Source organism: Peromyscus californicus, unplaced genomic scaffold (assembly GCF_007827085.1).
Source record: "Peromyscus californicus insignis strain IS unplaced genomic scaffold, ASM782708v3 Scaffold_15__1_contigs__length_86483966, whole genome shotgun sequence".
Lineage (NCBI taxonomy): Eukaryota > Metazoa > Chordata > Mammalia > Rodentia > Cricetidae > Peromyscus > Peromyscus californicus.
Window position 1 is genome coordinate 4,886,477 of NW_026294447.1, and position 17,298 is coordinate 4,903,774.

The 17,298-nt window shown below is 37.1% G+C and overlaps 1 protein-coding gene across 5 annotated transcripts in view; it reads left to right on the top strand.

Annotated features, from left to right (window-relative positions):
* Snx13 (sorting nexin 13) overlaps positions 1-17,298 on the top strand; it is a 102,948-nt gene that overhangs the window by 52,655 nt on the left and 32,995 nt on the right. For all 5 annotated transcript variants that reach the window (XM_052738338.1, XM_052738339.1, XM_052738336.1 and 2 more), the window contains 8 exons: positions 3,516-3,599; positions 6,291-6,429; positions 6,953-7,041; positions 8,935-9,034; positions 11,250-11,443; positions 12,683-12,787; positions 13,514-13,646; positions 16,826-16,863. In XM_052738338.1, the coding sequence (XP_052594298.1) occupies positions 3,516-3,599; positions 6,291-6,429; positions 6,953-7,041; positions 8,935-9,034; positions 11,250-11,443; positions 12,683-12,787; positions 13,514-13,646; positions 16,826-16,863 (882 nt within the window). The remainder of the gene's footprint in view (positions 1-3,515; positions 3,600-6,290; positions 6,430-6,952; positions 7,042-8,934; positions 9,035-11,249; positions 11,444-12,682; positions 12,788-13,513; positions 13,647-16,825; positions 16,864-17,298) is intronic.

Here is a 17,298-nt window from a genome sequence, read left to right on the forward strand (position 1 = left end):
GTGTAGTGTTTAGCACAGTGTGTGGTATATAGCAGGTACAGACCAGCGACTCTGCTGTGATAAAGGATGAAAGTCTGTTGGTCTTCTCTCTGGTGTGGCATACACGCTACTGCAGAGCCAGGAATGGAGATGTGCTTTGTGAAGTGAAGCTGTTGTTTAAAATGATGCAGGATGGTCGGCCGATTTGTCTCACGATAGATTGCTTTTTGGCCCGTTTTCATCCTTTTTGGTCAAATCTAGTCTACTACAATGCTGCATTCAACCAGTCAGTTTCGTTCATTGCACTTTGAGTCCTGTGTCAGTTTTCTTGTCTTAGTAGTTAGTCTTTCACAGCAGACGTTTTGCTTGGGTTAAACAACAGGTGAAGAGCTCTTTCTGTTGTATCGATTTCGTTGTTCCTGTTGCGTGGAGGAACTCCCAACACAATGGAAGGAGACCTACAAGTTTTCCTCTGAACTCCACAAGTGCTGAGTTGTGTGCTTGTGTGTGTGTGCCCACAAATGTAATAAATGCGAAAGGAATTGGGGGTCTTAAACTGTGGTGAATAGAGTCCTGTGACAAACCTTTTAACAGCCAGAGACTCTATGAAGAGAATTAGAAGACCAGAGTAATTTTCTAAGACTTATCCACTGATTATATTAAATAATAAACATAAAATCACAGTTATTTCCAATGTTTTTCTATTTTGAATAAACAACTCTGAAAAATGATTTTGGGGATTGGATTTTCTGCTTACAAAGTACATTTTAAAATTTGAACACATGGGTCATAAACAGAATTTGAAGAAAGGAATTTCAAATATAATAAAAATGTTAAAAGCAGTTAGAAAGCCTAGTGTGGCGGCTCATGCCTGTAACATCGAAAGCTAGGAGGCTTAGGCAGGAGAATTAGTCATTCAGGGTCATCCTCAGCTACATAGAAAGTTTGAAGCCAGCCTCTGTTGCTTGAGACCCTATCTTAGAAGTAAAATAAATAAATAAAAAGTTAGAAATTAACTATATTCTTTATAATCTAGAACTGTAAAGAACCCCAGTTTCTAGAAATTACTGGTGCCTGCATTACTGCTTGTTAAATATATTAATTTATCATGAGGTAATAGTTGTCAGCAAAACTTTATTCATGCAGGATTATACAAAATATTTCTTTAAAGAAAAAGAGGTCTTTGCATAATATATATATATATATATATATGAAAACAAATGGTGCTGATAAATTAGAGATTTGCCAAGAGAATCAATTGGTCTTTTACTTAGGAAATGAATATATTGTATTAAGTTAGCATTACCAGTATTCTCAAAAAATGAATTTTGATAACTTTAGATATCACAGGCATCAGGGGATGGTTAATACCCACTAAAAAAATTCTATGTTAGTAGTATCAGTTCTAAGTTCCTAAGCCTTCATTTCCATTCATGTAAGTAGATGCCCATCTTGGACTTAAATAGCCTAGAGGAGTGGTAAGTATTTTTAAAGATGAGTAAGTGACTAGGTCAGTTGAGGAATTTCACTTATACACCAAGGGTTTCTAGGTAGTGCTATTGTATAAGAGAAATGTAAGACATAACAACAACAACAACAAAAAAAAAAACACTAAGAGACAAATACTGTAAATACAGGCACAGATGCGTTTTAAACTTGGAAGTGGAAAAGCCTTCAGCTGAAAGGATCAGGGCACACTTGATAGGTCAATTGATTTTTTTAAAACATAATCTCTTTATTGATTCTTTGGGAATTTCACATCATGCACTCCAATTCTGCTCACCTTCCAATCCTCCCAATCCTCCCCTCACCCCTGCAGTGCATCCCCAAGAAAATTAAAAAAAAAAAAAAAAAAAAAGAAACCAAAACAAAACAAAGCAAGGAAACAAAAACAAGAACAAAACGAAAAGCAAAAAACTGTCTGCTTTTCCATCTTTTCCCCCTCTCCAACAGCTCTTCATCTGTCCTGGTAGCACGGGAGCCTGGGTGTGTCACACAGTGTACTTTTCGTCCAGTCAGTGTAACTAGCAGTTGTTCATTTCAGTGAGTAGTCACTGGTCTGGCTCAAGACCTCTGGTTTCTGGTTCACCATCATCACTGGATCCTCACCGGAACTCCTCTGGGATATCCTGCAGCCGCCCTGAGTCCTTTTTTTTTTTTTAAACATGCAAATTTTATGTTTTTATTTTTTTCCTTTTTATTTATTCTTTGCAATGAACACTTGAAACTAAAGATGTATGGATAGAAGGATTTACTGTAAGACTGTGTCACACTATAGCTTCCGTGACGAGATTGATTTTTCCTTTTTTTTTTTTTAATTTATTATATTTTATTTTGTGGTGGGGAGGTTGCAAGGGCAGAGGATAGATTCAAAGGGATGGGGAAATGAATGGGATGAAGATGCATGATGGGAAAGACACAAGGATAATGGATTCTTGAGTAAAACATTAGAGGGAGGGCAGAGTTTTAGTAGATAAGAGCATAAAAACTGCTAAGAGTGGGACTGTATTTAGAGTATGTGAGTTGATATTATTAAGTTTTCACATTTTTATTGGGAAAATAGTCAGGTAGAGGAGACATTTGTATACCAGCTACCCAGGTTTAGCCCATGCTGCTGATAGTACATGGTACTTGCTCCATCTCATCACTTGAAGTGGACAGTTCTGAAAGTAGTGTGTTCTTTTCTTTTTAAATATATTTAATATAGATGTTTGGATCCATAAACACCTTTATGCTAATATTTTGTCTTTTAAAAATTCACACAAATACTAATATTCCAGAGGTATTCTTTTATTGATTTTTATTCCCCTCTGGTTTCATAGAGATGTGGCTTGCTCTGTCTGTCTGTCTGCCATCTGTCTGCCGTTTGTCTGCTGTCTGCCTGCCTGCCTGCCTGTCTGTATCTATCTATCTATCTATCTATCTATCTATCTATCTATCTATCTATCTATCTATCTATCTATCTATCTATCTTATCTATCCATCCATTCATCCATCCATCCGTCCTTCCTTCTTTCTCTCATATATTTTATATAATCCTGACCTCAGTTTCCCCTCCCTCCACTCCTCTCAGTCTCTCCCTCCTACTTCTGCCTAATGTTTGAGTGTGGGTCTCTGCATCTGCTCCCATCCATCTGCTGGATGAAGCCTCTCTGATGATGATTATGCCAGGCTCTGGTCTACAAGTATAGCAGAATGTCATTAGGAATCATTTCACTGACTATTTTTATTTTTATTTTTTGGCCAGTTGTGTTTGGTTCTCTGTCCTAGGTCTCTGGGCTATTTAACCTCTAAGTGCTGGCCCTCCAGGCAGTGTCAGGCATGGGCTCCCTCCCGTGGTATGAGCCTCATAGAAATATGTTTCAGTTGGTATTGATACTTATATCTCATTAATGTATGGGAATTGTGGCTCGCCTTTTAGGCTGCAGTGATTCCATGTTCCATGTGTATCATAATTCTACTGTTGTTTAAGGAAACTTACACTATGATAGATTGGAGAAGACAATTAAGCTATCTATTTTTAAATTTATTTTTAGGAAATCCTTGCACGAGGAATTCTTCTTCCATTAATAAATCAACTCAGTGATCCTGATTATATTAATCAGTATGTCATATGGATGGTAAGTACCTTTTGAAATTGTGGCTTGTATTTGAAACAGGTTTTTAGCAGTAAAAACAGAGTTTGGAGATCAGAATGATTAACCAATAGTATATTAAAGAAATTAAGTAAAAGCTATTTTTAAAGTACTCTCTACATTTCTAGTACCTTCTTTACTATTATGGTGTTACTACTATTTAAAGTTGTGGCTTTCACTGCCTGTATATGTAGAGATGAGTAATTTGAACAATGCTCATACAGGTTGCATATTCCTTCTATGAAATGTTGAGGACACCCATCTTGCTGGCCCTAAAAGTGTGTGGCCTTTAATGTGCTGATTTTCTGGCTTCATTTCTTGCTTTTTATTAGTTAACTATAATACTTAGTATTTGATTTAGTATCCCAAATGGCTTTTCAGCTAATATTTCTTCCTCCTCTCTTTTGTAACTATTGCTATTTTAGTGGTTGTTATAAAAATTAGAATGAACCACTTCATCAGCATATGCATAGAACAATGTTTCACTCCCCCACATCCATTGTGAGCCTTGCCAGTAGGACCATTTCAACTCCCTGTTCTGTGGACTCTTTTATATATCTATACACCCATATAATTTCTTCATTAGTGCAATTTAGGCTTTTTGTATCATAATTTCTTAAAAAAAAACACCAAAGGAAAAATAAAACTCTTATGTATCATTTTTAATAATCCTAATTTTTTATAATTCTACATATCATTTTGCTCTTATTTTATTTTATTCTGAACAATTTCCTGTAGGATTTGTATAATTTTCAAGGTTTATGGGCATCAGTGTCTTCAAGCTCACTGAGCCTTAGCTTGTCGTAAAATATGTTTTACTATAAGAGTTCAGAATACTTTCACTTTCTCTAGAGTGTTTGACAGTTTTATTTTAGTACTTGTAAAGGTGTGTGGTTGGAAATGTCAGTTTGTCTACTTGCTGTCTGGTTTCTAATGAGAGCGAGTGTTCGTGCCGTGGCTGGGCCTGTCTCTGAGGTCTGTCCTTTGCGGTCCCTGTTGTTGGGTTTTCTGTGAGAGGGACAGCGTCTCAGACAGTCTGCTGCCTTTTCACAGCTCGGTTGCTTTTCCTTGTTGAAAGTGTTTTATCAGTCACAGTGGTTGGAATTATCGTTTAGTGATGCTCTGTTACTCACCGTGTGATAGCCATGATTAAGTCTAATATAATCTTATTCTCTGTTCCTCCCCAGTAGTTGCTGAATGTGCTTGTGCTGGGGGCATCTACCCTCATTATAACTTCATGACTGCCCATCTTATCTGTATCCTTAATCTGCCCTGAAATCTTTGTATTTTTTTTTCTGTTTTTATATTTCCATCGCTTCCACCCTTACAAAACACTGTCTTAGTTTTGTGTGGGAAACTTTCTTGGGAGACACAACGTGCATATGTCTACTTCAGACAGGGAACCCATGGCAGACCAAAGTAATAATTACAGCCAAGAAACCAATGAATTATTATTGGGACTGCTAATAGGGGAGTGGGCAGAGGGTGACTTAGAAGGAACAGGGGTGACTTCAAAGAACTTGATAACTGAACAGCCTACCCCAACATGGTGGATGACTCAAAAAGCTGCAGGTCTTAGAGGCAGCTCTGCACATCTGCGAAGTCTCTTGGTCTGGGCTAGTCTTGTCCTCCCTCAGCAACCAGCAGTTACTGCCTGCTCCTAAAGCTGGAGGGGGCCTTCAAGAACCTTCCAAGGGTCAGCTTTCCCAGGCATGGAACTTACTTACCTTCTGAGGCTCGCACGCCACCTTCTCCCTCCTGGAGGTGATGTTTCTTTGGAGGAAGTGTCCACACTTGGCTGGTTATGACACCATGCTTTTTTTTTTTTCCAATTTTAAATTTTGGCCTTTCTTAGTCTTTTGCTGTTTTGAGTGTGCTCGATCTAGGATAGCTCCTCTTTCAATCCACACTTGTTCTCTGTGCTTCCCATGCAGCTTCATGGTCTTAAGTGTTGCCTCTGTGTTGCCTAGTCTTTCCTGAATCCCTGCCTTTCCTATGAAAAGGCAAACTTAATGTTTACATTTGGTTGCCTCAGATCTCCCTGACCCCGCTCTTCCAGTGCTGTCTCTGTCCTGTTTGGCGGTGGCTCCACTATTCCTGTTCTCCAGGCCACAAGTTTGAGGGTAGTTTTAGTGCTCTTCATTTCTCACTTTAGCTGGTGTGTTAGCTGGTTCTTTTGGTACTGTTTGTAAAAGATGTAACTGTAAAACAGTGCACAGGGAACTCTGTAACCCTCCTTGTCACACCCCCATGACTGCTGCTGCCATGTTTTCCCGCACTTTGTCCTTTTCTTCTTCTCTACTTGATTGTCAAACTGTTTCTAGTTTAAACCCAGTGACTGGATTTCTTGATTTTTCAGAGTAAAACACTCAAACCCTTATACTGTAGAATTCTTACTCCATTCTTGCTGCTCGTCTTCTGTTGTGCAGGTCATCGTGGTTTAGCTCCAGCCACCTCCATTTCCTTGCTGTCACCACTCTTTCTGAGCATGAGTGCGCTTTTCAGGATGTCATGTGTTTAGCTTGATCTATTTTGTTAGTGTGATCCATTTTAATGTAAGTGCCTGAGCACACTGCTTCTTCCTTTTGGTGCCTGGCCCATAGCTGTCATTCAGTGCTGAAGTTTTCTCTTAGTAAGTAACCTTCTCCTATCTGTTCTTTAAAACCTTATTTTTAGATCCGTGATTCAAATTGCAACTATGAGGCCTTTATGAACATCATTAAATTAAGTGACAATGTTGGAGAATTGGAAGCAGTCCGAGATAAGGCGGCCGAAGAGCTCCAGTACCTTAGGTCCTTAGACACAGCTGGTGATGGTAAGTGACTCTTCTGACAGTGCTCTCTTCGAGGACTGTCGTACCCTTAATAAAGCTTTTCAGTTGCCTAAATGAAACCAAAAATTTCTGGTTTTTAATGCTCAGATTAAGTCTTCCTTACTGTACTAACATGTTCTTACAGTAAACGTGAAGATGGTGTTATGGCAATTGTCCCTAGAGATAGTAGGTATGATTTAATTTAAAGTATATGAATAATTTTATGAAGCAATTTCATAGTTTTTTTTTTTTTGGTTTTTCGAGACAGGGTTTCTCTGTGTAGCTTTGCGCCTTTCCTGGAACTCACTTGGTAGTCCAGGCTGGCCTCGAACTCACAGAGATCCGCCTGGCTCTGCCTCCCGAGTGCTGGGATTAAAGGCGTGCGCCACCACCGCCCGGCTTCATAGTTTTTTATTAAAGCAAAATTGCTGTATTGATTATTTTGTTGAATTATAGTAAGTGTGTGTTAAGTATTTTTGAAAAACTACAACCAATTTTTAGCTTATAATGAATTTTTTTCTTTCAGATATTAACACTATTAAAAATCAAATAAATAGCTTATTATTTGTAAAGAAAGTATGTGACTCAAGAATACAGCGGTTACAGTCAGGCAAGGTAAGTATAAAATACTTTTTTTGTAAACTTAATGGTGACTGAAGTCCTAGCGTGTGACAAAAATAGAGTATTAATTAATGGAACTATGTACAACAGGACTTCACCAGAAGAGAGTGTGCGCATGCTCAAGTACAGTACATGTGGAGGCCAGAGGTGCCTTCCACGGTTGCTTTCTACCTTATTGAGATAGGATCCCTTACTGAACCTGGAGCTCGCCTGCCACCTAGAGTAGCTGGCCACTGAGCTCTAAGAATAACCCAGTCTCTACGCTCTCCACCCCAGTGTGAGGGTTGCAGATACAAGCCTCTGTGTCTGGCATTTTCATATGATCCTGGGGATCTGAACTCAGGTTCTGAAGCTTGCAAGTACTTTGCCAACTGAGCATACTCTTAGTCCCAAAGAGATTCATATGCTAGAGCATGACCGATTCATTGTAAAGCAGTTCAAGAAGGTTGATTGTAGCACTGCCTGGAAGTCTCCCCTGTGCAGTGCTCTGGCCTGCAGCTCTCTGTTGAGCCGTGGACATGGGTCTCGGTGTTAGAGGATGTGGTCTGTTAAAGCTGTCAGGAATAAGGTCTGCTTTAAGTGATAGTAAGTGAAATTTAAATGACAAGACAGTGAAAGTGATAACTGTTTGAGAAACACTTGAGGTTCTAGCACAAAAATCAGTACAAATCACCCAAATGTTAATGATGGTTGTCAGAAGCAATGGAGATTTGATTTGAGGGACTGCTTAGGAGCATATCGAGAGTGATATGGTAGTTTGTGTAGCATCAGCACATGCACTACAACATCTCTTGTGAAGATTGTCCCACCAGGTAGCAGTACAGCACGTTGGGCTGGTCTGCTGCCAGCTCACGGCGTTTGAATAAGTTGGCATGAAGGCCGATTGGAGGTGACTGGAGATGAGTGCAGAAGGGAATGTGTGGATGGCCAACTTGTGCTCTCATGGGTCGTCTCCCTTGGCTCTGCTGCTGTGATAAGACAGCTTAGGGAAGGGAAGACTCCGTCTGACACTGCCAGGCCACAGTCCACATGAGGGGAGAGCAGGGCAGGACCTGGGGCAGAAGCTACCATGAGAGAGTGCCGCTTCCTGACCTGCTCTGCTCACTCTGCTGCTAGTTTCTCACACAGCGTAGACTCAGCCCCTGGTGATGGTGTTGCCCACAGTGGACCATCAGTGCAGACAGAAACCAACCTCTCTGGTGGTTGCTTTCCTTGGCTGTACACTCAGGTGTGACCGTACCCAGCAGGATTGCTGTACAGTTTAAATGAAGTGTAGTGTAGAATGTATCCAACACAGTGCCCGGCACTAATGCTCTTTACATTTTGAACCTTTTCTCTAATCAAAGTTCTCTTTGTAGGGAGCTATCTTGTTCCGTTGATTTGACTGTGTAGTTCACTCTTTATATTTGAAAAGAAATAAAATTTCTCTATCAGTAGCAGAGGTTTTACTCTGTTAAAAGCAACACTGCTCTTTGGAAGTGTTTTCCTATTAGATAAATGCCAATCAAAATGAAAGTAATGAGTGGTTTTGAATACGTGAAGCATTCAAGCATATTCTTTTGCCTTTATTTCCTGCAGTGTTTGTTTTACACTAGAATATGTGGAAATAGAGAATGCATGAAAATACAATGATATAGATTATTTTGTATTGGAGGAAATGAATTCTTATTATATTTTAAATGATTATTTGATAACTACTTCTTAAAATGAGTAGGGATTTAGAGTCACTCAGCAGAGTATTTTATTGGAAACCAACATGCATAAAAAGGGGAATCTTTGTCTTTGTCACATTCTGGTAGAATGTTGCATTTTCCTTATATTTATATAGACATCCTGCCCTAATGATTGGTGATTAAAGTGCTAACTTGTATTCATTTGTGTCTGTAGGAAATAAATACTGTGAAGCTAGCAGCAAACTTTGGGAAACTTTGTACAGTCCCCTTGGACAGCATTCTTGTAGATAATGTTGCACTACAATTTTTTATGGGTAGGTAAAACTTTATTTAAATAATATTGACATTAAATTTTTTTGGTTTTAAACTTGTGGTAAAATACAAGTAACCCAAAAATTCTAAAACTTAATACTTTTAAATGTATAGTTCAGTGATATTAAATGCATTATTAAGGTACAAGCATCCCCCATCTATCTCTCTAAAATGGTTCTTCTGTTATAAGGCAGAATTCTGTGCTTATTAAAGTGATGGACTTACTTTTTTAGCATATCCTCAGGTTTCTTCTGTGTTACAGCATATGTCAGAGTTTCCCTCCTTTTTAAGGCTGTCACATCCATAAACACACATGTGTGCATGTGTGCTCCCCTCTCCTGCCCCCCAGTATCCTTGCATATCCATTCATCCTCACGGGAATCTTGGGTTGCGTCCATAGTTTTGCTAATGAGAATGAGGTTACAATGTATATGGATGCAGAAGCAGCATTTTGAGACTCTTCTTTCAATTCTGTTAGGTATATAACAGTGAGTGGAATTAGTGAATCATAATTTTCTTACTCATTTTTTGAAGAACCACTATACTTACTTTTCAGTGATTGTCCTATTTTACATTTCAGCGAGTTTAATTCCCCAGGTCTTTACCCTGGTTTTCAGAATATTCATTTCAGGGTTCATTAGACAGACCCTGCCTGTACTTCATTGTAGAGTTTGTTGGCTTCTTACTCTGCTACCTTACTTGAAGTTTAATAGTTTAAGATATTAGTGAATTTGGATGGTTATTATTTTGCTTTCCAATTTGAGCTCATCTTTTCCTCTCCCCTCCCCCCTTTTTTTGGTTTTTTTGAGACAGAGTTTCTCTGTGTAACTGTCGTGGCTGTCGTGGAACTCACTTTGTAGACCAGGCTGGCCCTAAACTTACAGAGATCTTCCTACTTCTGTCTCCCAAGTGCTGAGACTAAAGGCGTGCGCCACCACCACCCAGCTTATCTTTTTTTTCTTTAGAAACCATAGAGGTAGACATTTATTTTTTTTTTGGTAATAAATAAATGCTTTTCATAACTAATGAACATTTGCCAAACTATTTTAAAAATAAGCCATAGAAGAGTTTAGTGTGAATTAAATTCATTGAGAAACAGTACTTTATTGGCTCAGTATTGGGAAGTGGAAACATTGTGATTAGGAGAACAAGGTTTTTTGTCAGCTGTATAGCAGTTCCATGGCCAGCCTGAGCTACGGGAGTTCCTGTCTCAAAACAAAAAATCATACTTTATTGGGAACACATGATATGTGAAATAACATATTCATGTATAAATGAGATACTTTATTTTTATGTTTTTTTAGTACTTACATATTATTTTGTTAATATCACATTAAAATTACTTTTATCTGGTAGACATTTCCAGCATACTTAAATCTTTGAATCATTATTTATGTGAACAAAGTATATATGGTTTCATACAATGCTAAACGTAATTTTAATATACCTATAAAATTACATGTTATTGCTAATCTTTTTTCAGAATAAAAATTGAATGTTGATTATGTAGTTACTTATAAAAAGTTTATGTAGCATGTTCACTAGGAATTTTATCATCAAGACATGATATTAAAAAGCTTTAAGTTGGGCATAGTGATTTATGCCTATATGCAGAAGGATTCGGTAGAAAGCGCTTAAGTTGCAGGCCAGCCTGAACCACTAGTGAGATTCTGTCTCAAAAACAATTACAAAAAGCTTTCTCCTGTTTTATTAGCTTAACCAATTTACATTTACTTTTTGACATTAGAGATTTACTAAACCCTTTACTTATGTTTATTTTTTTTGAGATTAGTATAATCCCATCATTTCCTCCTTTCCTCCTTTTGAACTCTCCCATACACCCCACTTTGCTGTCAAATCAGTGACCTCTTTTTTCATTAACTGTTGTTCCACACAAATGTGTATATACAGATATATTCCTTAATATATAAGGAATACCCTATTCCTTATGTATAATGTTTCTTATAGTTGTGTTTTCAGAGCTGACCATTTAGTATTGGATGACCAGGTGGTATGCTCTTCCCTGGGGAAGACTATGTCTCCCAATCTCTTTGTTGCCCATAGTTCTTTCTGTAGGGTGGAGGGCTCATGGTCCACTTGAGTATGTGAAATATAGAGTTTGGGTATTTGAAACTGTAACTCTTCTTATGTATCATACAGTAATATGAACCTAAAAGTATGACATTGGTAACTGTTGCTGTGGCTCTGGTTTGGTAGATTATATGCAGCAAACTGGAGGTCAAGCTCATCTCTTCTTTTGGATGACAGTGGAAGGGTACCGGGTTACAGCCCAGCAGCAGCTGGAGGTTCTATCAAGTCGTCAGAGAGATGGAAAACATCAGACCAACCAAACCAAAGGTCTGCTAAGAGCAGCTGCTGTTGGAATCTATGAACAGTATTTGTCTGAGAAGGTAAGGGTCTATTGTCATCCCTGTTTTCTATCTTTGGTAGTATTATTCATAATACTCTGTGATACTTACTATACTGGGTATGATGGCTTCAATGACCTTGCCTTATTTAATCCTAAGGACAGTCTTCCTGTGTATATTTATTCTTATTGTCCAAGGGAGGAATCAGTTTTATAAAATCTAATTAGTATATCTAAGTTCATGGAAATAATAAATGACCAAGTCAAGACTGGTAGTTCCTTCAGATTCGGGGACCTGATAGACAGAAGTCAGAAGGATAGAAGAGACGGGGTGTGCCGAAGGAAGCAGAAGAGAGCTGCAGATGGAGCTTAGCGGTTCAGCACTCATCTAGCTTGCACAGGCCTTCAGTTCAGTCCCGGTACCATATAAAAAGAAAGATCAGATTTTGTATGTCTGCATCTGTTGCATATGTTTTGAAATGAAAATTCTGGCAACACGTTCATCTTTAAGATTTATTTTGTTCCCACATCACATTGGAGCTTTGTTGCAACATTGGTCACTAAAATAAGTTTAGGATAATGATAGTCTTTTAATAGCTATTCAGAAAGTTATCTGGTGTCAAATTAGTCCTATAATACTTAAATAAGTACTGATTGCTTGACTGATTTAACTCCTGATGACAGTGTATCCTGTGTGCCAAACACTATACAGCTATGCCTTAAGTAAATCTTCGTTAATCCTTAATAGTGATTTTGATAACCTCATGTAGAAGTATCTCCTTTTTTTTTTTAATTTTGGGAGTAAGTCCTACTAAGATGAAATTTGCTCCATAAAAATCAAGAATTAAGTCTGTCTGCCAGGGCTAGAGAGCTGGCTCACCAGGTAAGAGCGCTGAGTGCTCTCGGGGGACCTGGTGGATTCCCAGCACCCACAGGGCAGCTCACAGCTGCCTGGAACTCCAGTTCCAGGGGCCCAGCAGCCTCTCCTGAACTCCGTTGGCACCAGGAATACATGTGGTACACAGAAGAAATACTTAAACACATAAAGTAAACAACTCTTCAAAAAGACAGAAAACCTTTGTGAGTGTCCTGCAGTCTACAGGACGCGAACAAAACACTCTGGCTGTGTTTTAGCTTTCTTAAACACTGCAGTGTCGTTGGTAAACCAGTGATTCTTACCTGCCAGCTGCTCTAAATGATAGGAGTCTGTTATTAACTCTGATTTTTTACTGTTTACTTACATTTAGAAATTACAAAGATCATTAATTTTTTTCTCTGTTAGGCATCTCCAAGAGTTATTGTTGATGATTATTTAGTAGCAAAATTAGCAGATACTTTGAATCATGAAGATCCAACTCCAGAAATCTTTGATGACATTCAAAGAAAGGTATTAATATTTCATGTTTCTTGAAAAAGTATTTCTGTGTACATACAGGTTTTTTTTTTTAAAGTAGAATAGTTACTAAAAAGATATTAGGGTTGTAATAATTGCAAGAATGTAAATGACTTTTTTATTTCCTTGAATGGCCATTGAGAAAAGTTCTTATTTTGTGTTGCTCTGTTTAATGTGAAGGAACAGCCAGATACTCGTCTGAAAATTCAGTAAGTAGGGGCTAGAGAGATGGCTCAGTGGTTAAGAGCACTGGCTGTTCTTCCAGACAGAGGTCCTGAGTTCAATTCCCAGCACCCACATGGTACCTCACAACCATCTGTAATGAGATCTGGTGCCCTCTTCTGGCCTGCAGGAAGAACACTGTATACACAATAAATAAATCTTTAAAAAAAAATTCAGTAAGTAGATATCTATATATAAAAAAGCATGCCTCAAAATTCATCTTAATATAAACCTTCATATATGTATTTGTTCCTTAGAAAACACTACTTCCTAGAGCATAAAAATGGCATAATATCACATAACTTACATTAAGGTAGAAACCTTTTAGTCACTGCAAGGTCCAGAATATCATATTAGTTATTAAACTGTCTTATTGTTGACACCTTTTAAATAATGATACATTATAGAAAAATAGGAATAGAGCTTTTGTGATACTTAACGTAGCAAAATCATTAATTAACATGTATTAAGTTTTGAATACCTCAATTATTTCCACAGGTATATGAATTGATGCTGCGGGATGAAAGGTTTTATCCTTCCTTCAGGCAGAATGCACTGTATGTGCGGATGTTAGCCGAGCTTGACATGTTAAAAGATCCCAGTTTCAGAGGATCAGATGATGGGGATGGAGGTAAGGTGGAAAGGTGTGTGGGTGTGGGTGTGTGTCTCAGTGTGCATTCTGATTACCAGAAGAATGACCTTTTAAACGTGATAAATGATGGTTCTAAACTACAAATGTAAATTGTAATATATTTTAAAGAATATAAGGAAATGTGAGAATAAGAATGTTTTCTTAATAAGGGTCATCCAGAATATTTTTATGATGATTTCTATTTTGCTGATCAGTGGTGATGAAGTGATACTTTTGTGAAGAGTAAATGAGGAAAGAAGTAAGGCCTCTGAGAATAGGCCCCAGGCTGTAAAGCAGTGGACAGTGTGGTAGCTGTTTGCTTTAATTGTGTCCTTTTCTAAAGCTTACACGTTAGGGGTGCTTTTTTACCTAGAAACCCCCAAGTAATTTATTTCAGTCTTTTATTTTTTTTTAAACGATGATACTGAGAGTGAGCGACATGTTCTAGTATGATATGCAGTTGGAAGAGTCAGAGGGTATTTAGATTTTTACCTTCATTCTCCTGATTACTGCTTATGTCTTAGAGTTTATTTGCTTTAATTCATTTTTGTCAGTTGTAAATCTGGAATAATGTTTCATCATCATAGCATAACTCACTCATCATTTTTAAACAGAATTCTCTGTCTGAAAATGTTTTTTGAGTTAAAGCACAGGCATAAGGTTGTGCAAGTGGCAACTAACATGTTATGATGGAACAAGAGGCCTTCAAACATGAATTCCTCGATCCAGCGGTCATTTTACTGTGATGAAATTCTGGGGCTTTATTAAGATTTGAACAGCTTTCTCGGATATTCTAAATAAATAAACAATGTGAAGATAAAGTAAATTGGAAAATTTAGAACTAATTGCCTGAAGGACATCTTTTGATTATACCATTTACTTACCCATAGGCTTTTGGGACAAGATCACTTGAAAACAGAGATACATTAATCTACTAGGAGTACTTAAGCCTTTAGTTATGATTGTGTAGTTAAGGAAGTAGTTTATTTCTTGAAATGTTATACTTTGTGGGGGAGAGGCATAGGAAAATTGTACAGTTTATCTGTATTTCTTATTGCTGCTGGAAATGTTAGATCCTTTTGTGAAATTTGAAAAAGCAGCTGTCAGCTCACTATTTTAAAATATCTATTGTAAAGTGTTCGCTTATATTCATTTCATCCATTTGGAAATTTTCTTAATACTTTTGAAGTGGGTCTGTTGTGTAACCCAGAATGGAACAAGATAAACTGAATCATGATCAAATACCCTAAGTGCTCTGTGATTTGAGATGCTGATAGTACCTACATACTCTCTGTGAGTAGGATTGGCTTATTGTCTCAAGTCGCCCTTCCCACCAGTCAGTCCAAACCTTCTACTTACTTTAAATATAAATTAGGTTAAGATTTTTTGAATTGGCTTTGTTCTAAAGTAAATAGACTTCTCTCATATATCAGTTACTGAGTGACTTCAGATTAAATCACTGATTGTAGTTTGTAATTATATATATGTAAAATATACATGTGTGCATGTATCACAAGTGGAGGTCAGAGTACTACTTGCAGGTCTATTCTCTCCTTTCACCTTGTGGGTTCTTGGTTTCAAACAGCCAGGGCGGCCATCGCCCTTAATCTGCTAAGCTATCTACTTGCCCACATTTGTGTGTCTGTCTTTAGGATAATGCTTCATTGCTTTCTAATACCTTATTGTCTTAACTGATAGATTTTTTTTTATGCATTTTACACACAGAAAATATTGAGTTTTGAAAGCCAGTTTTAAAATGATATTAGAGAAATAGTATAATATGCAACATAATTTTAAATGGCTGTCAGATTTATTGTCTTTTTATTTGGATTTCAGATCATAGGTCTAGCATTCTCGCATTGAGTTCTTACTGCTTACGTCTCTCTGTACTGTTACTTTTTTTTGAGACTTTTCTATGGTCACAAGGCTTAAGAGATTGCCAGACCACAGAAGGGTAGGAAGCGTTAATCATATAAGGAGGACAGTCGGCATATTTATTTGCTGTAGGCATCATCTGCTTATGAACCAAAGAGTATTTCTAGATGAAGTTTCCCATTTGTTTTTTTGTGATCAGAAGTCTGGGAAACTAAGAAGTGCTCTTTGTATAACAAGTTATTTAGGATAGAAGACAATACCACCTGCCCCTCTTAGAACTGTCCAAGTAATGCAGTCTAATTGAAGATTCATTGAACTAGTCAAATTTATACATTAGTAAGGTCTGGAAAAGGTACATGAACTTTAAATTGTGTGTGAGTAGTATTTTACCACAGCAGAGACAGTGTAATTTAAAGTTTCATTTGGTTAAATATGTAGCAAACCCAAGAGCAAAGAAGGGATTATTGTTATTAGTCATTAGTGTTATTAATCTCTACTTGACTTATTTGCCAACATTTATTTACATTTTTTGTTCTTATTCTAACACTTGCATTTTCCTCCAAGGCTTAAAAAAAATTTTTTTAAGTCAGCATACAAAGTTGTGAGTCTCGACATTTTTGTGCACATTTTTCTCCTTTTCTGTTTTTGATTTCTCTGGCTCTTTGTAAGCATCCATCATCAAATCAAGCCTAGCTATATACTTTCTTAACATTCATTACAAAATTATTTTCTCATCATTATTGCTTAATTAAGTGGCATTGCATACAGTGATTTCAGAATCTAGACGGTAATGTTTTATGCTGAATTTATGAGGAAACAATGGATTATTAGATATTTTTAAGATCCATGTATTTGTATCTCACACTGAAGAGTGATATTATTTATATCATTTTTTTAATACTCAGAGACAGAAGTAAGAAAATAATTCTGTAATTACCTAATGGGCTTCACTCTGAGTTCTTGCCTTGCAACTCTGAGTTACTTGCATTGCATTAAACAACATCATATGATACATGAGAAAGGGTGTAAAAACGATTACTTATTGTTACTTGGTACTTACATGTGAGTTGGTTTGTGTGCGCCTGTCAGGTGTATGCATGTTTTCATTTCAATGTCTAATTACATGATAGTTGGAGATTTAAAAGGTTAGATATTTGGAAGCGTAAAACAGTTTTATTGTTGCTCTGCTTTTATATGAGCTGTATTGTTGATGTTTAAACCTACATAAAGCAACAGCTTTGTACATTTTTTTGCTGTATATTCAGCTGTATTGCTGCATATTATGCTTTATTTTCCTTTTGTAGAATCTTTTAATGGGTCTCCTACAGGAAGCATAAATTTGGTAAGTACTACTTACAAGTACTTTAATTAGTAAAATAACTCGAAAATAATGTGACAGGCTTTTAATACATGTAAATAAGAAGCTTCAAGCTGCCCTATAGAATGAAAAGACATTGTTATGCTTTTAAAGAAATGTTAAGTTTGTAAGGCATCTACGACTTTAAATTTTCCTTTTTAAGAAATGAGAATTAGATCACACCTACAAAGCTGCAGTTGAATTTTATAAAGGAATCGATTTCTTTATCTCAGCATATCGGAGGCAGGGGCAGGGCATCTCTGTGATCTCAAGGCCAGCCTGGTGTACATAGTGAGTTTCATGCCAACCAGGGCTATATAGTGAGGCCATATCTTTAAAATAAAAAAAAAGGAATTATTTCATCACTTTTAAATGCTATATTCATATATTTATTATCCTTAAAGCTTTAAATCACTTTTC